The sequence below is a fragment of the Lutra lutra genome, chromosome 7 (genome assembly GCF_902655055.1).
Source record: "Lutra lutra chromosome 7, mLutLut1.2, whole genome shotgun sequence".
Taxonomy (NCBI): domain Eukaryota; kingdom Metazoa; phylum Chordata; class Mammalia; order Carnivora; family Mustelidae; genus Lutra; species Lutra lutra.
This window is the reverse complement of record NC_062284.1, coordinates 116,128,320-116,151,277: the sequence shown is the minus strand read 5'-3', so window position 1 is coordinate 116,151,277 and position 22,958 is coordinate 116,128,320. Positions and strand designations below refer to the sequence as shown.

At 48.0% G+C, this 22,958-nt stretch overlaps 1 protein-coding gene across 7 annotated transcripts in view; it reads right to left on the bottom strand.

Annotated features, from left to right (window-relative positions):
* SMOC1 (SPARC related modular calcium binding 1) overlaps window positions 1-22,958 on the bottom strand; it is a 152,105-nt gene that overhangs the window by 42,212 nt on the left and 86,935 nt on the right. For 5 of the 7 annotated variants that reach the window (XM_047737985.1, XM_047737986.1, XM_047737987.1 and 2 more), the window contains exons 4-6: window positions 13,411-13,510; window positions 11,027-11,074; window positions 10,869-10,895 (exon numbers count right to left, since the gene is read on the bottom strand). In XM_047737985.1, coding sequence (XP_047593941.1) covers window positions 10,869-10,895; window positions 11,027-11,074; window positions 13,411-13,510 — 175 coding nt within the window. The remainder of the gene's footprint in view (window positions 1-10,868; window positions 10,896-11,026; window positions 11,075-13,410; window positions 13,511-22,958) is intronic. The other 2 variants (XM_047737989.1, XM_047737991.1) reach the window with 1 other exon arrangement.

Here is a 22,958-nt window from a genome sequence, read left to right as displayed (position 1 = left end):
AATGTTGGCCAGGGTGTAGAGAGACGAAAACCCTCATTCCTTGCTGTGGGAATAGAAAATGGAGTAGCCATGCTGGAGAACAGTTTGGCAATTTGTTTGAAATGTGAAACATAAACTTACCAGCCGACCCAGAAATTCCGCTCTTGGGAATCTGTCCAAGAAAAAGAAAAACATGTCCACCCAGAGACATGTGTGCAGAGGTCCATAACACCACCACTTATGAGAGCCTCAAAACTGGAAACAACCCAAATGTTTGTCAACTGGTGAATAGGCCACAGATGGTGATAGGGCCCTATCATGGAATACTACGCAGTGACGAAAAAGAATGAAGTCTGAATACAAGTGACGCTATCGATAAACTTCAAAAACATTAGACTAAATGAAAGAAGCCATGTACAAATGCTCATATTGTAGGATTCCACTTAGATGAAAAGCTTAGTAAAGATAAGTCTATAGAGTCCAGATCTGCAGGTGCCCAGGGCTGGAGGAGGCAGTGGGGTGTAACCAGAAGTCGGTCCACGGTTTCCTTTTGGAGTGATGGAAATGTTCACTGGTAATGGCTACACGATGCTCTAAATGCGCTAAACTCATTGAACTGTATGTTTATGATGGGTGAATTTTATGGTATATAATCATGCTTCAGTAAAGCTGTTAGAGTACCAATGTCATCTCAGATTCAACCTCAGGCAGCAGCCACTGAATTATTTCAGTGATCCTTAATTGGCAGGGAGACTCCCACATATTTTAAAGAAAAATGTATCTCAATCTCAGCACATAAGTTCATGGTGATGTGATATCTCGTGCTCATCGTTGGTGGTGCTTTTGGACCTCACATAGTAGGCCGTTAGTCCTCTTTAACACCAGTACACTCTTCCAGAACAAGAAGAGGAGAGGACACTGCAAACGCCAATTCGAAGATTATCGTTTTTCTTACAGAGAGAAAAATGTAAATTCAGAAACAGTGGGGAGGGGATAAAAAGCAAAATAAAAAATAAAACAAAAATTTTTTTTAAAAAAAGGCAAGCTTACATTTATGACTAAATGGATGAGGCAAAGCTGACAGAATTTCTCAAGGATGATGTCAAGATCTGCAATAATGAGACCACGTTTTGCAAGACTCCCTTTCTGGCAGGTGGCTTTCCTCATCTAGTCTCACCAATGGCCAGCACAGAGGAGGTCACCGGGCAGATAAAAAGAGATGGCGTCGCAGAGGAAGAAAGTGATTTGTTCTGGGCCCAGAGGCAGGGAGCAGCTCTGGAAACTGCCCAGGCTCAGGGTCCTGGAGTTTGGCCTTCCAGTTTCTCCAACCCCCAACCCTGTCTCTTTCTTAAGGTGCAGCCCCACAAAGCCGTACCCCCAGCACGGGTTCCGCGAGCCTGTCCGGACAGTGGGTTTGTGTGACAGCACAATTCCTTGCCCTGTGAGAAGGTCTGGCCCACGCACAGACAGCTGGAAGTCACTTCGACCCCCGATGACACCGTTCAAAGCCTCCTCTGTTTGGCTTTTTGATTCCTGATTGACATTCTCTGGCAAGTAGAGATAAATGCAGGCTGAGGACAAATGTTGATCTGCTCTGACTATTCTCAGCGAAAGACTTTTCAGAATAACAAACAAAACAAAACAAAAACTCTAAAACATTGGTGTGCTTAAGGGACTGAATAGAGCCCAAGAGGTCCAGGGAAGCAGGGCCCGGCCTTTCAAGGGGCTGGCGAGTCCGCCGAGGAGTTAATTGTTCGGGTGTACAATGAGTTTATTCTGACCACATACAAAGAGCTTTCTCTTCCAGGTCCTTCAAAAGCAAATGTGTCAAAGGGGCCAGAGGAGGAATCTGTATTAATGGCAGCTCTTGGGGTCTCTGAGACTGAGGAGCCTTGGAGAATGAGGAAAAAAGAAATTGCCCCCCCTCCCCGAGATTCGGAAGGTCTCTCCACGATCCCAAGCCCCCTTCGAATCTTGGGCTCTGCCCAAGCCATGTCCATCACCGGCCACCCTCCCTTGTGAATTCTTTTAGACCGCCATTGGTCGTCTTTTACAAAGACATGGAGAGAAACTTCAGCCTGGCGGAAGTACTGGAAGGTTCTTGCTTTTGACGGGACCACATTTATGCCAGAGCCACCAGCCGCCTCAGCTTGTGACTCAGGGACCCAGTGTGGAAATCGGAATGATGTATTCTGGGCATCACAGGGAGACACAGGTGCCTTTTGCAAAAGTCCCTTAAGACCCTGGCCCATTCGGCCCAGGTCATGATCCCAGGGTCCTGGGATCGAGCCCCACATCGGGCTCTCTGCTCAGCAGGGAGCCTGCTTCCTCCTCTCTCTCTGCCTGCCTCTCTGCCTACTTGTGATCTCTGTCTGTCGGATAAATAAATAAAAACTTAAAAAAAAAAAAAAGACCCTGGCCCAAATCATGTGAGGAGGAGGATGGAATTTTAGTCAACATTTCCTGAGATGCATGTCCCAGGAAAAATGAGGCTCAGAAATGTACTATGAGCTTTCCTAATCCTGACCTTTGAGAACAGGGGCTATCTGGGCACCTTGGGTCCTTTCCAGAGCAAGAGATCAGTGTTTTACATTCCGTCTACCCACCTGCACACTCCCTCCCAAAAGAAGTAGAAACAAGCTCAAAGCTGGGTTGTTTTTTTTTTGTTTTTTTGGGTTTTTTTGCAAACAATTCCCTACATCCTCAAGCTCCACATTCCCCTGAATAAGAGCAAAAACATGATGCTGGTGAAAAAAATAGACCAGACATGGAAGAAGAAGAGAAGAAAGAGGAGGAGGAGGGAGAGGAGGGGGGAGAAGGGGGGAGGAAGGGAGAGGAGGAACCACCAGCAGCAGAGTCAGTTCCGAGCTGGGTTCACAAAGAGAACTGGGCTAGGTTTTTTTAAACTCTTTATTTTGAAAAAAATGATAGATTTCCAGGAAACTTCAAAAATAATACAGGGAAGTTCCATGTACATCTTGCCCAGTTTCCCTCGATGGTAACATTGTCATAGCGAACCTAAATATATAGGCAACCTACAAATATGTAGGTTACCTCATTGGACAATATCAGAGTCAGAACATTGACGGGGGGGGTCATCCATGGACCTCATCCACATTCCGCCAGTTTTACGTGTACTCATGTGTGTATGTGTGTCGGGGAGGGGGGTATTTCTATGCAATTCTATCCACGTGCTAATTCGTGTGCCACAATTAAAAGACAGAACTATTCCATCACCATGAAGATCTCCCTCTACGGCCCCTTGATCATCACACGTGCCCTCTTCCACCCCATCTCTCACCCCTGGCCACCACTGATCCTTTCCCCATCTTTACAATCTTGTCTTTTTCTAGAATGTTATTTAAATGGAATCATGCAGGAAGTTACCTTTTGAAACCAGCTTCTCTCACTCTGCATAATGCCTTTGAGGTCTATCCAAGTCGTGGTTTGCACACACGGACGGGTTGTGCCCTCTTACCGCTAGATCATGTTCCACGGGGTGGAGGCACCGAGCTGTGTTTCACCCACAGAAGGACATCTGAGTGGTTTTCCTCTTCGGCTACCACAGATAAGGCTACTGTGATCATCCACATTTGGGTTCTAGAGTACACACAAGTTTTCATTTGTCTGGAATAAAGGCTCGGGAGTGCCATTGCTAGATTATAGGATAAGTGTTTGTTTTGTTGTTCACTCTGTAAACAAACTTCCAAAGTATATCTCCCAGAGTGTGTATCGTTTTACATTTTTACCAATGATGTGTGAATCATCCAGTTTCTCCACAGCCTTACCACCATTTGGTATTGTCACTATTTTTTTTTTCTTAATTTTAGCTATTCTAGTGGGTGTGTAGTGATATACTCTCATGATCTTAATTGGCATTTCTTTATGGCTAATGATGTTGAACATCTTTTTGATGTGTGTATTTGCCTTCTGCATCTGAGCTCTGGTAAAATGTCTATTCATGGATTTTGTCCATTTTTAAATGGAACTGCTTTTCAACAGGTTGAGTTTCTGAGAGCTCATTACATGTTCCAGATAGAAGTCCTACACTGGATATGTGGTTGGTAAGTATTTCCTCCCAGTCTATACTTTTTTTGTTCTCTTAACAAGATCTTTCAGAGCAAGTTCTTAATTTTGATGAGGTCAGATTTCACAAATTTTAAATTATAAACTATAATCATAGTTCTAAGACAAAAAAGCTTAGACTCATCTACCTATGGTTTCTGAGAATCTCCTCCTATGTTTTCTTTTAAAAGTTTTAATAGTTTTACATTTTACATTTAAGTCCAAGATCCACTTTGAATTCATTTTTGTGTAAGAAAATGGGGTTTGGGTTGAGGGCTTAGGGTTTCTTGTTTTTGTTTTTGCCTACAGATGTCCAGTCGCTACAACGCCATCTTCCTCAGAACTGCTTTCTGTCTCTGTCCCATCAGTTTGCCAGCCTTGTGAAGGCCTTTCTCTGTGTTCCTTGCTCTGCTCCACTGATCTATGTGTCTATCCCTTGGCCGACACCACACTGTACTGATTACTAGAGACTGTAGGTCTTCACCAGGGTATTATGATTTCAACTTCGTCACATTCTGGAAAAGGTAAAATTATGGAGACAGTAAAAAGAGCAGGGTTTGCCAGGACTGGAGAGCATGGAGGATTTTTAGGACAGCGAAAATACTCTGTGTGATATTGAAATGGTGGACACGTGCCATTATACACCTGTCCATTTCCACAGAAATGACAACACCGAGAGTGGGCACTAATGTAAACCATGGGTCCTGGATGATGATAACAGGTCAGTGAAGATTCACTGATTATAACGAATGTGTCACTCTGGCGTACACGTTGATAGTGGGGCGCCTCTGCCTGTGTGGGGGCAGGGGCTGTATGGGAAATCTGTGTACTTTCCTCTTAATTCTTCTGTGAAGCTAAAACTACTCTAAAAAAAAAAAGAAGTTTTTTTTTTTTAAGAAAAAGGAAATGAGACAAACATTTTTAAAAAGGGAGAGGTCATAGCATTTGTTCAGAAGAATACAGGGAAGCATGAATTGAAACTTTATCAAGGGTCATGGGGGAATAAAGCATGAAAGATTTCTTTGTTTTTAAAAGAAATCAGAGTGATACCTCCCACTTAATTTTTCATTTTAAAAATGTTTTAGCTCTTCTATCTCCATTGCCTTTCCATGTAGACTTTCAAATAAGCAGCTTCTGGGTCTCTGTTTTCTTTCAGCTGGCACAGAATTGGTACAGCAGGACCCGAGAGTGGTGATTCGTCAGCCTCTCCCCCAGGAGCTGCGTGGTGCTCTGAGCTGGAGACAGGGGCTCAGATGTGGCCCAGAGACTTTTGTGTGCACACGCAGAAATCTCTGCTTCCATCTGCGTTCCTGGGTCAGGCCTGGAACTGAACTCAATCAAGGGACAGCGAGCCAATGAACAAATTCTCAATGGCCTGACAATCTCTGAGTCCTCACCTGGACGTGGGGGACCCCACAAAGGTACCAGGCAGTGGGATCAAGAATGTGAATGGCAAGTCATCAGAGAGGGAGACAAACCACAAGAGACTCTTAAGTACAGAAAACAAACCGAGGGTTGCTGAGGTGGGTGGGGGATGGGACAACGGGGTGATGGGCATTAAGGAGGGCACGTGATATGATAAGCACAACTGATACACAACTGATGAATCATTGAACTCTATATCCGAATCTAATGATGTACTATATGTTGGCTAATTTAATTTAGATTAAAAATAAAAAAAGAACTTGCCAATGGGCCATGCTCATCCCAGGCACCTTTGCCAAGGGTCTTTCCTTCGAGGCTCTGGCCTTGGGAACTACCAAGCAAGGCTGTGTGGAGGGGCCACCTGGTTTGCCTCCCAGCAGAGGTGACAGCTTCCCAGCACCTAGAAGCCTGTGCCTCCTGGGGAGGCTTTCCCTCCCCCTGAAGGGAACCTCTCTAAGAAAGAGGCTAAGGGCCATTAGAACGGGAGTTCCACAAGGCCGAGCTCTTATCATGTTCCTTGTTGTTGGGTCCTCAGTGATCGTAACAAGCCTGGCACTTAGGAAACTTTCAGTAAATATTTGTTGAATGAAAGAATGAGAAACCAAGTAGAAACACCAGAGGTTACACATAACACCAGGGACGCAAAAGAATCCACGACTAGGAGGCTTTTCCAGATCCCTAAAACCCCTTTCCTCTCCAGTCCTTGGATGGGATTCAAACTCTTCATTTGGAATCCTCCACGCATAACTTTCTTTCAGAGACCCCAGCATGGGGACTGGGTGGAGGACAGGGCTTGAGCACATGCAGCCAAGCTGGGGAGTGAGGAAGGAAGGAGACAGGGCACATGCACGTGCGCTCGAGCATACCCACGCACACCTGTCTACACTGCAAAGCTGGTACCCTGACATGCCGGGCTTGGTCAGCATGGCTCAGGGCCCCAGCAGGCAGCAGCCACACACACACAGACAGCAAAAGGCTGCCTCCCATGGGTCTGGAGCTGCCTAGGCCCGCTTCTGTCTCAGCAGGTGCTGTATTCAAATGACCGCATCTCCCTGGGGAAATCCAGTGTGAGCAGAGGCCAACCCATTGAGGTCATCAGCTGCCCATCCCCACTACGTCCAACCCCAGATGGTAGGGAATCAGACTGTTGCCATCTGACAACCACGCTGACAAGTCAGCTATTGAGCTTGCCTCTCCCTCTGTGCTGGGTGAGATGAAAAGAGGGGAATCTGAGACTAGGGTAGAGTCATTTGAGCAGGAGGGCCGCTCCACGTTTAGAAGATCCTGAGACAGCCCGAGATGTGCAGCTCAGGGCAGTGAGGCGAACCTCATTCGGGTGTGCTGACCACAGGAGGGCTGGGAGCCACGCCGTCCCCGCCGTCTGGGATGCCTGCGGCCCATCACCCCTGCCCGAAGCACATCCCTCAGCCCTCAGTAAGCGTGCTGCTGAACCCATCACCTGAGTGACAGGTTGTCCAAGCTGACACCAACCTGTAGACCAGACTCCAAGAGAGTCTAAAAATGGAGACAGAGAAAGAGACCCTGAGACAAATAACTATGACTCACTCTTTACTTAAGAGCACAGGGTACAGAGCAGCTCTTGGGGGATTCAAGGTGGGCTGGGTTTGGGGAGCTCTGCCCCTCTCTACCACTGGCTCGACGAATACAGAAGTCCATGCAGAAAATGCAAGCAGAGTCTGCTAAGGTTTCTTTTTTTCTCTCACTTTCCTTAAACGGCTAAATCCCAGACATCTTACAAGTAGGAAATATGCAAACTGCAGAAAACCCCTCATGGTCCTCAACCTTCCCTCGCAGATTACTGAAGCATCAGCCGGGAATCTCCAGGGTCCTGGGTGCTCAGAAGAAGCAAGCTCCCAGAGAAGGGCCAGGAAAGAATTTCACAAGTGCTCTCCACCCATTCTCCCACTTCATTGTTCTACACCCCAAGGTCTTCCCCAGGAGGCTGAGAACTCCCCTCCCGCACCTCACAAGCAATCCTGCCCAGGAGCTGCCCCCGACTTTGCTCCTACGCTCCCCAAATCATCCACGTTCCTTCTCATCAAGACCACAAAAACAGGCACCTCAGGAAAATCCACTCAGGGTAAATTCACGATCTCGAAACACATTTTGCTCCCCAGCCATGTCCCAGCTGTCCAATCCATCTCTACCTCAGCTTCTGCAGCCTTCTACTGTTCTTAGCAGCAGATAGGCAGAGCTCAAGGGGCTGCTGGCAGCCCTCTTCCTCTCCTCTGATCGTCCTCTGAAGCATCAATAAAACACATGTGGAGGCACGTGTGCCCCCCAGCTCCCCAAATACACCACCCCCTTGCATCTCTCTTCAAGGGCAAGGACCAAAGGAAAAGAAGGGGAGGGGAGCCAGGATGGGAGTGCCCCAGATCAATGGATATTTGAAACTCAAACACATGGCCCGGGACCTACGCTGCACGTGTTAATTACCACACATGTTCCCATAAAGGGGTCCGTTAAACACAAGGGGCCCAAAGAACAGAGCGAGGAAAGGACATTCCAAGGGATTAAGTAAATAGTCTGAAGTTCTGACCCTCCTCCCCTCCCAGAGCACGTGCATCTGGGTAAGATAACAGCGCCTCCCTCCCTCCTTCCCCCACTTCTCCCCTTGGGCCGCACACCTGTGGACCCCGAGCCTCAAGCCAGGCCTCCTGTCTGGGCCAGCCGCCTGTGACCTGCTACTGCCTGGCTTCTCTCCCTCCTCCCTTCCTCCTGCTATCTCTCGGAGCCTCCTCCCCCAGCCTCCTCTGCTCAGCCTTCTCCTCCTCTCCTCCGCAGGCCTAATTCCTGGATGGCAACCAGACCCTCCGTCTCCGCACAATACACCTTTTCATTCCTTGCAGGCAGGGAGAACGGATCCTTCTGAGCCCTGTCAGTGGAGCGGGCTCTGAGACAAGAAGGTGGGGAGAGGAAGGCCTGGGCCCGCTCCCCCCCCCCCCCCCGGCCACCCCTGGCGGCCCCCACCACTCTCACACCCAGACCCGGGGCGTCCTTGCTGGGTGTGCCTCTCACCCTGCTCGAGGGCCAGGGCCGCAGCAGGCCTCAGGGCTGTGAGCCCCGGCTCTAGGGAGATCCCGTCTAGGAAACCCCACGTGTGGGCACCAGCTCAGACAAGGGGCCTTTGTGTCTTCCCACCTGCTGCCCTCCGGAGCACATTCCATTCTTAAGTGGCAGCTGAGAGAGGGACCTCGGCGGCCGACACAGGATATTACAAAAGCCCTCTCGCACCCTGTCCCCCTTCCAGCTCCAGCTTCCTGGACAGGTGTGGCTTCAGGTGGCCCTTCCTACAGGTGGCCTGAGCCTGCTTTTCTCCGCGCTGCCCATGGCAGACAAAGAGGAGAGGATTAGCACCTAAGGTGATCCTTTCCAAAGTAAAAGGAAGGAGAGGCTCTGGGCAAAAGTCAAGTCTCCAGGGGCGAGGGCGCCCTAGCATCCCCCACTGGGCCTCTGCACCAAAGAGAGGCTCTGCAGAACCATCTGGGAGGGAGGAGCCCATCCAGTGTAAGGGAGCAAGCTGCTGGAAACTAAGCAACTTATCTCTGCGATGAGGCTTCAGACTCTATGCCCCTATTCCGTGCACTGTCCCTGGAGGAATCAGGTGTCCCTGTCCTCTCCCAGCTGGATCAGCAGGAGCCCGCAATGGCTACGGGTCTGTTTCTTTTGTTGTCCACAGGGTGCAAAGCCACAGCAACCTGGGAAGTACTCCTCTGTACAGTTTAAGATCCCAGACCCCACGGTCCACCCTTCTCGGCGTGGGAGCTCCATTCAGCATCACGCCTTCAGCTCCCTTTGGTGGGGGAAATCTGGGCTGTCGGTTTTGCACGATTGCCAATTGCCTTTTACTTTGCCTCGATCTCGTGCCCCAGAGCAGAGGCGATGTTCCTGAAGTCTTCAGTTGCAACAAATCAAATTGAAGGCAGCTCCCCATCGCAACTCCAATAAATTGCAGACAGACACACAAGCCATGCACAGTGTTGAGGAGTTCAGATCTTTGCAGGAAGAAACATTCACACCCTTCTCCCACTTTGCCACCTAGAAGGGAACTGCCAACAGGCACGGCTGCCTCTCCCTGTTCTGGGAAGGACCTGGAAAGGCATCTTTTTACCTCCATAGGCATTCCTGCTGGCAGGAAGGCCCACTGGTCCGTGTTTTCTAGTGGGATTCTGATGCTCCATTTCCATGTCCTCTTGGAACACCTGCACTCAGCCCAGCAGATTCTCCAGAGTCTCATTTCCTGCATTCAGGGAGGGTGGTTTTGCCTCCTCTTCCCATTCCCATGGGATAAGCATGTAGGGCGGGCTCCAAAGCCTCGCCTCAGTCTCCCTGCGACCACGGGTGCAGGTCAAGCCCATGTACCTCACGCTGATCCTACCCAGGCCCAACGCTCCATGTGGACATTTAAGAACATGAAGTCCCCAAGGCCCAGACACAGGTGCGAAGCCTCAAACTCAGCTACCATCTCCTGGCTGGGCTTTTACCCAAAAGCCCGAAACAGCGGTCCCGGAGCGCTTACACACGCAATGACGTTGGCATTGGTTCTGCCTGCAGCTGCTAGAGCACGCTCGCTCTTTCCCCCTCTCTTTCCCTCTCTGTTATCCCGGTGGTGAAGCCCAGTGTGTCTCACACTGGAAATGTGGTCAGCACAGCCCAGGGACCTAGTCCTCATGTTGGCTGCTCCACTAAGCAGCACTCAGACAAATGCCTTAATTGAGGTTAGCCGCATAATTTGTAGGGCCCGATGCAGAATCAAAACGCAAGGCCCTTTGTTCAAAAAGCAGGAAAACAGTGCCACGAAGGACACTGAACTGCACAGTTTGATCCTCTCTTCCATGGTCTCTCTCCTGACTTGTTTTAAATTTTTCCATTTAATGTTGTTCTACGTAAGAAGGATTAAAATCTGCAGCGTCCAGCGGAAGCCCCACAGCCCGCACCACAAAAGCGATACGCCGACGGGGTGACGAGGCCGCGCACACGCGCGGCTCCCGGTCCCGCTGGGCTTTCCGTAACAGAACACAAGTTCGAAGACAGGATGATTAAGAATTCCAAAACAACAGCAGCACGGGTTGCAAGCCTGTGAAGCCAGTTTCCTCTTAGTGAAGAAAATCTGATGTACCAGAACAGTTATTAGGGAGAATCAGCGAGGGACCAAAGATGTTCAAACCAGTGTTCAAAACAAGAGAGTCGGGGCAGACTTGGACATGACTGCCTTGGCATCCTTTTCGGTTGCCTGCTGCCTACCTGGTAGCTGACTGCCTGAACGGCCCAGGAACCAAGGTTCTCAGGGTCCCTGCCAGCTCTGTATGCTGCGCTCACTCACCTCCCTCAGAAATTCTGGAAGCGTGGACCCCCACCGCCGTATGAGCCATACTTACCTCCTCCCAGGCCTTCTAGGAAGAAACCTAGAATAGGAATGGAGATTTTCTGTGGGGGGACTTTTAGCCTACACCCAGGCTCCTTCCATCTTGTCTAGAACTCTTCTTGGACTGGCTTTAGAAGCAAACATTTGGATAGAGCATAAAACTCTACTCACCTTTCCTTCCTGAGTTACCCTGGCTCAAGGGCTTGTCGGTGACTGAACCTTGGGTAAAAGGGAAACACAAAACACAGACATTCAGAACGTATCGTGGTTGGTTTCTTTCAAAGAGCTGGCAAAGCCTGCAGCTGTAACCATATGGTTATGTATATACATGTACTGTATACATGTCTGGGGACATTATATACAAAGAACGGACATACACGTCCAGTGGTGTTTGCTTCACGTCAATGTCACTGATATCGCAGTATCAGTGAGATGAACCATGATCTCCCGGCAATAATCCTGACCAGATTTTTACAAAACTTCCCTCCACAGAACTCCCTTGGTGAAGGTTCCAGTCACTGCCCCTCACCTCCACTCCCCATCTCCCCTACATCCCGCCACTGCCGTGCTCTGAGCCATATCCAGTCAGTAGGGCCAACTGAAAAGAAGCCCCTCTTACTGAAAATGCAATGATTGACATCCCTCGCTGGTTAGGGCAGGAAATCGGCGATTTTCCATCTGCATTAAGTAGAAAATTGTTGGCCCAATTGTATTGAGTGGGCCAAAATAGTCTGAGGCATGGAAACAATTTTCTAGACGCAGCCTATTCCTCAAAGAGGGTACAGTGTGTGTGTTTGGCCAAACGCTTTGCCCTGCGTCTGCTAGGACGCCATGTGCACCCATCCTGCGGTCCGGGCCCTGTGGCACCTGTCTTCTCCCTGAAGCCCACACATGCAGGCCAGAGTCAGCACACCCACGTAAGGACATCTGCGGAGGTCTGGCCATGAAGAGGGAAAAAAAAAAGGATTCCCTCTTTTCTCATTCTGTACCATACCTTTTTCTCCATATATTAGTTTTGTGAGAATTCAATTATATTACTCTGCATGTCTTGTTTCTAGTGCATTTGTTTGCTTTACATGAAACTTTCCAGGACATTTGCAAGGAGGGCTCATTCCTGCTTCTCCCGACACCAACCCCAATTAAGGTTTCCAGTTTCCACATAAACCACAAATAAAGTAAACTTTCCATTTTGGCCTGCAAATCTTGGTTTCCTAATGTAGATGCTTACTGCCTTTCTTACCATTCCTTATATAGCAGGGCTGGTAGAAAAATGAATAAAGCTTGTGAAAAAAGAAAAATGTTAGGATAGCAGGGCTGTTGGCCCTTGGCATTTCCCATAGCCTTTAGAACAATGCTTTATCCTTTGTTTGCACTTAAAAATTAAAGATAAGTAAATAAATAAAACCTCGTAACACACAGATACGAAGAAATATGAAGTGGCTGGTGGCTGGACGGGCTTTCTTTTTTTTTTTTTAAGATTTTATTTATTTATTTGACAGAGAGAAATCACAAGTAGGCAGAGAGGCAGGCAGAGCGAGAGGAGGAAGCAGGCTCCCTGCTGAGCAGAAAGCCCAATGTGGGGCTCGAACCCAGGACCTGGGATCATGACCTGAGCCGAATGCAGCAGCTTAACCCACTGAGCCACCCAGGCGCCCCATGGACGGGCTTTCTTGAGTGAGGGCTGAGCCACTCCATGAATTAAGGGAGGGACCCCCAAGTCCTTTACCATCTGAATGGAAGTAGGAAGTGTGGGGCTTGTGTAAATCCAAAATCCATGATCCCGTGGGTTGACCTAAGAGCAGAATTTCTCTATGCTCGTAGAGTCGGCAAGAGAAAGGACTAATTGTCTCAGTGGACTAGTGTAGTGGGTCGCTATGAAGCAATGATCCCCTCCCTCGTCCAGTTATCAAAACCACCTCAGAAGCTTCGCAGAGAGGTGGACTCCGGGTCTCACTCTAGACCTGCTGGATCGGATTGTTCTGGGGAGCCTCGACACCTGGGCTCTTTTTAATTCCCCAGGCGCTGCTGCTAACAGCCAGCCTGGAGGGCCACTGGGATGAAAGTTTCCATTCCTCTACATTACATTGTTGGGGGGAGGAGGAGCAAATATATGGCACCCAGGCCACCATGTCCTCATCCTGTGCCCGTGACGGACATCACTTGTTGATCCTCCAGTCTTTGATGCCGAACTCCTATTCGGTTTTAAAAGTCTGTCTCAATAAAGTGCTCCCAAGACCACTAGCAGCCAGAGCGCCCCGGCTGAAAGCTTAGATGCCATTCTCTAGGAATTCCAGCCAATGCTTGGGAAGAGAGCGTTGAACCAGAAATCTCAACTCAAAATAAGGAAATATATACCCATAGGCATATACTGAGCCGTAGCCCAGTGGACCGCAGAGCAGGTGTGTCAGCGTGGAACGCTCTCTGACCTGGAAGAGGGCTCATGACCACCCGCCATCTTTCCACCAAGTTTCCAAGGTTCCCCCACGAGATGCAGGAGACTAGCGGAGGGGTCTCTCTCCAACTCTTTTCTTTCTTCCCGCCCCTCCCTACGGTACCTGAACATACAGGAGTTTTATTCTGCACAGAAGAGCCACTGATGGGCTTCCCATCTGTGGTGACACACCAGCAGTATCCTGTGTAAGTATGGCACTGCACCTGTTCAGGGAAGCGGGGAGGAGGAAGAGAACCGTAAGTTGTGGGTCACCATATCAACAGTCAGCTCCCACCCCTTCCAAAGCCTTGCCACCGTGGTGAAGGAGCTCCTTCCATCTCTCACCCAACACCTGTCCCAACTACCTCCTGCAGGTGGGTCGGTCAGTCGACAACATGGATATGTGTCTTCTGTGGGAGCCCCCAGGCCCAATCACAGCAACCTACCTACGTCTTCCTTATGACTTTTAATGCTGAGTATCTTATATCCTATCAACAGGTCCACTTTGTCTTTCCTGTGAGGGTTCTCACCAAGACCTGAACATTCCCCCCCGCCAAGCATTGGCATATACACTCCCATCCATCTGTAATAAATTTGGTTTGGTGAACTAATCTGGCAAGTGTAAGTTGGGATGTCACCATGGGGGGCTGAAATGACCCTTCCTTAACTAGCAGTACAAGTAGTGGGCTCTTCTTCTTCTAGCTTCTCCCAGCATCTGGTCAGACAGTCGGCCTGCCTACTACCCAGGTGGCTCTCGCAAGACCAGGGCACACACTAGCAGTTGCCCATGAGATGACGGGGGTAAGGTAAGAACAACGTCACTTGACTCTGCAGCTTCTAGTTCGAGATGCCCTGCTGCCCCTCTGTGTAATCATCCTCAAGCCTCCATACTTGGGTCCACCCCGTCTGGGAATAGTAAATAAAAATGAGGCTTTTGCTTCATTTGGGTAACTATTCTCTCTCTCCCAACAGCTATCACTCTGTTCACCTCCTCTCACCCTAGCGCCCCTCTTTCCCACCCACTTTGCAACACGGAGTTCCTAAACACAAATCAAGGCATCACTCCCCTGCAGAAAACCACTCCGTGATTTGGCACTGGATTAGGATAGAGATTAAGCTCCTGTATGTGGAGCTTAATCCCCCATGATCTGCCCCCTGCCTATCCCCCACAGCCTCATTTTACACCCATGTCTGCACATATACCCTCCAATGGAACCACACTGAACCTTTCCAAGCCTGCAAACACATGCTAGGATTTTATGATTCTGAACATTTGTTTGCTCCAAATATCCAGTGGTCCGGGATACCATTCCCCAACACATCCCCAACCCCCTCCTTGTCCCTTTGTGTTCCCGCCCACTTTGTGATACACTTTCTCTGCAAAGCAATCCCAGCTTCCCCGCCTTCTCTTCTCCTGACCCTCCACATACCCTGGCTCTCTAAATTCAGAGCCCTTATCTCCCCCACCAAGACTGTGACATTCTTAAGGCAAGGGACTGCATGCTGGTTATTTTCTACCTCCTAAGCATCTAGCAGAATGCCTGACATTTACTGTAGGCATTTGATGAGTTGAATAAGTGCTTCATTATCATATTTTCTCAATTCTTGGTCCCCATCAATTCTAAAAATGTAGCATCCATTTAAACAGCCCCACCACATTAAACATGGACCTCAATGACAGGATGAGTGCCAGTGCAAAGACATTAACATGTGAAAAAAAAAGTGCTTCTTGGGATCAAGGACATTTTGGAATCAAGGATAGACAGTAACAGCATACAAACTGGCTAGTAAAGTACATAGGGGTAAGACAAGAGAGATCTGATGGTCTGGGTGAAATCCAGAAATTATCGGTAAAGCTCCACAGTGGCTTCTGCTCTTCTATGGGTACCAAAAGCTATAGTTTTCCCCAAGACAAGGTGTTGTACTACAGACCTACCCATAGAAATCAGGACAAGAACAAGATGGGGGCATCTTACCAATATGATAACTGGATATAAACGAGGCATTTACCTCCACTGCTCCATGTAAAGAAACTACATTCAGTGCCCTTGTTCCAGTACCATATTTTTGTCCCACTTCATCTCATGGAGACATCTGTAAACCCAATGGCTATAGTTGCTGCCACAGATGCTCACCCAAGATCAGTATCTTGGGTTGAGTCAGCGCTACCTTTTGAGAAAGCCTAATGACGGAGTGGAAGAAACCCAGATAGACCTGGGTTTGAATCTGGATCCAGCCAGTTACAAATTAGGCATGTTACTTAGCTCTCTGAGCCCCATCTATAAAATAGGGAGAACACCGCCAAACCTGGAGGGCCCTGGCAAGGGAAACAGACAGGGTGAGTCCAGTGCCTGGCACAGGAGAGGGCTGGGTACAAGGTGACCACAGTGATGATTGCTCCCAGCTGTGTCACAGACACCTGACAAGCCGGCCCCGTTCCGGGCCAGAGCTCCCTGGTAACCTCCAGAGGTTTGGGTGGGAAACGCTCCTGGAAACTTGGGAGTTTCCCCCTTCAGATTTTGTCAGCCCTGCAGGGGATAGTTGCTAGATGATTCCTCGCCAGTGGCAGCATTTTAATGGAGCCTGGCTGGCTGCTTTCTCCTCCCCAGCCAGTAATCACCTGTGGGGAAACCAGTCCCCGGGGCTGGGGGGCCACACTGACTCAATCCCAGGCCCCCTGGCTCCCATGGCCAGAGCCAGCTTCCCTCTCCATGAGGACTCTACCTCCCCCCCCCCAAGTCCAACACTGGTGCAGTCCTCTGGCCCAGTGCTGCCTGCTGGGGCTGGGTGCTGTGGTCACGCAGGCTGCGCGGGAACGGCTGGACAAAAGCCTCCTCCACCCAGGCACGCAGAGTCCCAGCCAAAGCTACTGAAGAGTGAATTAAATGCACGAGTACGAGGCTAAACCCAACGCTTCGTTTTAGGGGCTATAATCTGACCTCTGGGCTAAGCAGGTCCCTGGGGCCACAAGCTCACTGAGTGTGCCCATTGTATCCCTACAGGCATGTGGATGCTGCCTCCCAGCCCCCAGCCAGGCCCACAGGCCCAAACACAGCCCCATTTTCCCCAGGGCTCTCAGCATTTTCCTCGGACCAGGCTCCAAGGAATAGACTCCAGATTACAAAATCCTCTGGCTGGGAGGTGCTTCTGAATCCTAGAGAACTAGAATTGAATGGAGGAATTATTGCCATGCTCCTTGGGCATGCAGTAATGGGCTCACAGAGGACCCGGGTAAGGTCTTGGGCTGCAGGAACCCAGCAGGTGACCAGCAAGCACTTCCCTTTGCCAAAGGAGCCCCATGTTATTCGCCCCTGATTCTCGACCAAGAGGTTGTTTGTAAGCTGTTTTGCGGGGGGGTTTCCAAGAACTATTCTAAAGGAAAAAGAAGTTAGGTGGAGAAAGAAAGCAAGGGTCATGGAGTCAGACTGCGGCCCACTTAACTAACTAGTTCCACCACTGTAGTTAAGTTAGCCACTTACCTTTCAACCCTCTGCCGCCTTGGAAATGTTCTTAATCAAACCAAGCCTCAGACTGCCCCTGTCTACTTAAAAACTGGAGATAATTATGGGGCGCCTGGGTGGCTCAACCAATCAAGCATCCAATTCTTGGTTTTGGCTCAGGTCATGATCTCAGGGTTGTGAGATCAGGCCCTGCATCAGGCTCTGTGCTCGGTGTGGACTCTGCTTGAGATTCTCTCCCTCTGCCTCTGCCCCTTCCTCAGCTCGTGCTCTCTATATCTCTTTAAAAATAAATAACATCTTTAGAAAAATAACAGGAGATAATTATACTTACCTCACTCAGTTGTTGAAAGGATTAAATTAGATAATGTAAATAAAGCACTGAACTCACACAGTAAGTGCCCAGTTAAGCTTAGCTATTTATTTTTATTATCATGTTATTTTTCAGCAACCTATCTGTACACTCAAGAAGGGCACAGCCACATTCCCTGATGGAAACCAAAGAACATACTATCCTGACCAGTCCCAGGGGAAGGGGTAGTCTAAGTTCAACAAACAGTTTGAAAAAGTTAGTGGGAGAAGGGAAATTGTGTTTTCATACAGAAGTAGTTCAATTACTCTCAGAGGAGAGAAGTAAGGTTTCTTGCAAAAAAGCAGTCAGGCTATAAATTCTATAGAATTGGTGGTTTACATACACATAATCGAAGTGCAAATTCGTACTTTGACAACTTATTTAACATTTTAAATTAATAAGTAATCCCTTTTGTTCTACCTCCCGCAACCCCAGCCTCAAATTAATCAACTTTCACATTTAATGGGAAAGTCATGGTCTATGAGGAATTGCAAAGGTAATGAGCCATTTCTAGGATCTCACTGTGCAGCTCTCAAAGCTCAGGGCTGACCGAGTATAGATACAAACCATGGAGTTTGCTCCTATTCTCTCTGGAGCATGTTGGGAAAGCTGAAATGTCAACTGATGGGTCTTCCTTCAGAGACAAAAGTGTTTATATATCAACCTAAGTGAAATTACTCATTGCTTAACTATACTGTTGAATATGACTGGCATACTTAATATAGGCTTTTATACACCGAGGACATTGTATGTGAACCTCACAGTAACCATAAATCCAAAACCTAGGATTGATACACACACACAGACACACACATGAAAGAGAAAAAAAGCCAAACATAACACTACAGGAACTCAACCATCATAAAGAAAGAGAACAAAGGGAGAAAGGAACAGAGAACAACAACAAAACAATGAGAAAACAATTAACAACATGTCAATAAATCCTTACATATCAATGATTATTTTATTTATTTTTTTAAAGATTTTATTTATTTATTTGACAGAGATCACAAGTAGGCAGAGAGGCAGGCAGAGAGAAGGGGAGAAGCAGGCTCCCCGCTGAGCAGAGAGCCCGATGCGGGGACTCGATCCCAGGACCCTGAGATCAAGACCTGAGCCGAAGGCAGAGGCTTTAACCCACTGAGCCACCCAGGCACCCCTCAATGATTATTTTAAATGTAAATGGCCTAAATGCTCCAATCAAAAGACATAGCCTGGCAGAATGGATTAAAAAACCAAAACCCATCTAAATGCTGCCTACAAAGAGACTTCTCTCAGACCTAAAGATACAAACAGACTGAAAATGAGGGGATGAAAAGATATTTACTACGCAAACGGAAGTGAAAAAAGAAGCCGGGGTAGCAACACTAACAGCAGACAAAACAGACTATAAAACAAAGACTATAACGAGAGACAAAGAAAGGCCTTACATAATGATAAAGGGATCAACCCAACAAGAAGATATAAAAATTGCAAATATCTATGTACCCACCATTGGAGCGTCTAAACACAGAAAGCAAATACTGACGAACATAAAGAGAGAAATTGATAGTAACTTAATAATAGTAGGGGACTTTAACACCCTACTTGCATCAGAGGGGAGACCATCCAGGCAGAAAAATCACTAAACGTACTTTAAAACAGTGTGTTTTTAGGTAAGCAAATTTCATCTCTGACTCATACACTTAAATATTTTTGGCAAGAAGCCCTTTGCATCAACAGCCCAATGGTATATTTCAGGTCAACCTCTGTCCAAATTAAGACAAATGTGAAGTTACTTTAAGCCTGTTCAACATTAGCCCAACTCCCAGACATCTGGAAGAATGTGGGAGGCCAGCACTCTCAACAAACAAACACAGTGAGTAACTCTCGAGTGCGGGGAGCAGAGCAAACACCAGCTCCCAGGATAAAGCAGATCAGGGACTGAAGGCAAGGACTGAAGTGGGAAAAACAAAGGAGACTCCCAGACAACGCATATAGACAACTGCCCCCCACTGCTTCCATGCCCCAAATGGAAAACACCTCTTCTACTTCACAGCGGCTTTTCATTCACCAACGATGATCCCACCGGACCTTCCCAGTCATGCTGTATGCAAGTCCTTTATAGGACAGGTTGGCGTAGCAGAGGTTATGTGTTTAAATGTCACAGCTAGTTCTTAACAGCTTGAGAATTTGGATCCCTGGGGTGCCTGGATGGCTCAGTTGGTTAAGCATCTGGGTTCGGCTCAGATCATGATCCCAGTGTCCTGGGATCGAGCCCTGCATCAGGCTCCCTGCTCAGCGGAGAGTCTGCTTCTCCCTCTCCCTCAGCCCCGCCCCCCTCCCCCCAGCCCCGCTTGTTCTCTCTCTTTTTCTCAAATAATAAAATAAAATAAAATAAACTTCCAAAGAAGAAAAAAAAAAAAAGAAGAATCTGGATCCCTGGATTCAAACTGCCATAAAATTTCAGAATTGACAGAGCTGGGGAAAAAAGAAAAAACAAACCGTAATGATCACCAGTCTAATGCAAACATTTCACAAAGGAGGAAACAGGTCCGAGTCTGAGTCCTCGGACACAGCCTGAGTTCTGGCAGCTGGATGTCCCCCAGAACTGAAAGGGAGAAGGAGAAAGGCATGGCCCCTTGTGCCGGCATTTGAGGGAACTGACAGGGTCTCTTTGTGCCTTATAACTCTCTGGCATATGGAACTCTTTGGGGGGAGATGAAGGGAGGGGTGGAGATGGAAATGGGATAAATACTCGAATCAAGGAGGCGGCTGGAAAAGTCTCTTGCTCCAGCTGGGTAAAAGGATGCTTCCGGTGTGGTTCAGGTGACAGTATTGGTGGTGGGGGGGGTGCTCCACTGTGGCCCCTGGCTGTTCCTGGGGGGCTTCTGTGACAAGGGCAGGACCCTACGTCCCAGAGTAGCTCCTCTGTTGTTAGGCATTTGCTCTCCTTGTTGCCAAGGGCCCCCAGATGCCCTAGGCCAGTCTCCCCTGCTTCTAACTCCTGCCACACTGAGATGCTTATGAAGACCGCAGGTGTTCCAGAAGGTGTGACCAGGAATTACCGGGGGTGAAGCTCTCTAGCCGAATAACTTTGGAAACATTGGGTTAAATAAAATCAAAAGATTTCTTGATTATCTGACTTAAGACTCTGAGAAGTCAGATCATGATTAAGCTCAAAGAGGAAGATAATGTTTGCAGCAACTCCTAAACTTATTTAACGGGGGGAGCCTCCCTTAATTTTGTGTGGGGAGCATTTTGTGGGACTGGTGGTCTCTGAAACGTGCTTTTAGAAAAAGACAACGTAATGAGCTGCAAGGCTTTGCTGCGTTTCCTTGCTTTTCCCAGTCCGTCCTTCTTAGAGCCCCAGATCGGGTTCTCATTTTAGCTCAATCTTCCTGAAATAATTTCCCTCCGGCAACCCCCCACTGCCTTTTTGTAACACTTTCTCAAGCTCTGTATCTGTTAACGAAATCCATCTTGAGTAGCCTTGGACCTTCACGGACAACTGGATCCCCTCCAAAGCACAGCACCTTCTCACCCCGTGGTTTCTTCTCCCCCCGCCCTTTGCTTTGTGCCTCTTTTGTAAAATAGAAAACGTGAGTCATATGCAAAGGGTCGGGCTTGAGGCAGCCTTCTTCGCAGCAACCCCCAAACCCGTCATGAAATAACTCCTATCATGCACACGAACACTTCCCAGTGGGAAAAAGGGAAACCACGAAGCAGAAGGCATGCAGATATTTGTCTGACTCTCTTTTGGCAGTGGGAGTAAGAGACTTTTTTTTTTCTCTCTTATCTGCCAGTTGCCCCAGATCAGTTAGCAGGTACTCTTGCTTAAGTTAATGCACAGTGAGAGTTCAGCAACTTGCTATTGGTCCAACTGATAACTTTGTTTCGGGGCAGTATTTCCGGCGGCCCCACTTTCCCTTTGTCCGCATTCCCTACGGGACCTCGGAGAAACCGTGTGCCTCCATGGGTGCCACAGGCCCTAGCTGGAAGAATGATGAGGCCCCAGGCCATCTGAGACAGCCACTTGTTGCCCTAGAACATCTCTCTCCATCTGAAGCTGCCGGAGAACGTGCTTTATCGGGTGTGTTCCCCACACGTACAGTTTCGGGATTCCTTAGGTCTGGGATCAGTTGGAGAATCTGCATTTCTAACAAGTTCCCAGGTGCTGTTGCTGCAGGAACCCCATAGTTCAAGAGTCACCGCTTTAAAGGAAACTTCCCCCAAACTGCCCTTTCTGGCATTTACCATGAGCTCCTCGAGAAACAAGTCCTTTTCCAGGTGAGAATTTGGGAACAAGGAGCCTATGACCATACTTCCCTCCCAAGTTTTTATGTTCCTGTTGTTTTGATAACATCCGCGGTCTTCTGATTCATGGGTCTAGTGATTGCAGCATTAAATCATCTGGGTGATTTTACACATGGGAAAGAGTTTGCTTGTGGTAAGAAGAAAGGGGAAAGAGGGAAGGGATAGTGTAATTCTTTTGGTTTGGCTAGCAGGAGCTGTTTTTTCCCCTCGGTTTAGGAAAGCTTATCCCGCAAACGGCCCCCTCATCTTTAGCCAGGTTTGGCTCAGAAGCAACAAGATGCAGAAGGAAAAACACAGCTTTGGAGTCAAAATGACAGGGGCTTGAATACCAATCTCTGCCATAAGCTGTGTGACTTTGGCCAAGTCACTTAACCTCTCTGAACTGTCTGGGATACTGAGCTACTGGCGCCCACTTTGAAGGTTACTGAGAAGACAAAATGAGAGGAGATAGATAAAGCATCTAAAATGCTGTGGGCTGTAGCATATGCACTCAGCGCAAGCTGAACTTGTCCTTTTCCCCTTCCCTTGGCAGGCAAGATGGAGGTCATCGCTTCAGAGCGCCATCTTCTTATTAGCTGTAGACATTGTCTCTTGCCTTCTGCCAGGTTAGGGAAGCCTGTATGTTGGGGAATGAGGGCCTTTCCTTTAGGAATATTTACCTCAACCTCTAGAGTTTAATGGAGGAGATGTGGGAAAGGAAGGTGATCTTACAACTTCAAATATGAAATATCCTCCTCAATATGGGAGTCTTTGTTGACACATTTTTATGTGTTGATGGTGTAATGGAGCTACAGGCATGATATTTGTTAGAAGAGGCGAATTCAGAAAGAGAGCCAGAGTTTCTCTTTCCTAGGCTTTTTATGACCACACCCCAGTTTTGGGAAGAACACTCTGTAAGAGACATCTTGGTAAATTGAATTCAGGGGGAAAAGAGACATAAATCCCTATGATATGGGAATGACTGATAGAAATAAGGATTTTTGCCAGGGCAAAAAGGAATGATTTGTTGGCTAAAAGATAGAATTTCACAAGGACATAATGATGTCTATCTTCAGACTTTCCTGAGGAATGTGAGATTTCTGCGGATCCAGTAAGTCCCATAGCTGGGACAGGGGTCATCTGTTGCCAGTGACAGCTCTCCAGTCAAGGTAGAGAAGGACTTTCCTAATAAATTGTCCTGAAATACATTATGTCTGTTGTCTCTGGTGGTAATAAGCTTCCTGTCCCTGGTGGCAATCAAGAAGGAGGTAGATGACTGGGTCCTGAGCCCTCAATTAAGACAGGGTAGGGAGCGGAAGGGGAAGATGAATATCTAGATACCTCTGAGTTCTCCTTCTACCCAAAAGCTCTGTGATTCTACACCTTGCTCTAAGTTGAACGTCTGCTACCCAGGAGTACGGTGAGAATCTACTAACTGGCCCCTAATGATCAGTTAGGACCACGCTTCCAAGTAGCTGATGAACATTTTTTTGTATTTTTTCAAAAAATATAAACACCATCCCCTCAACACACACATAAGGGATGTTTTAAAAACCTGAGTGTTAGAATCTCAGGGACCCAGAGGAC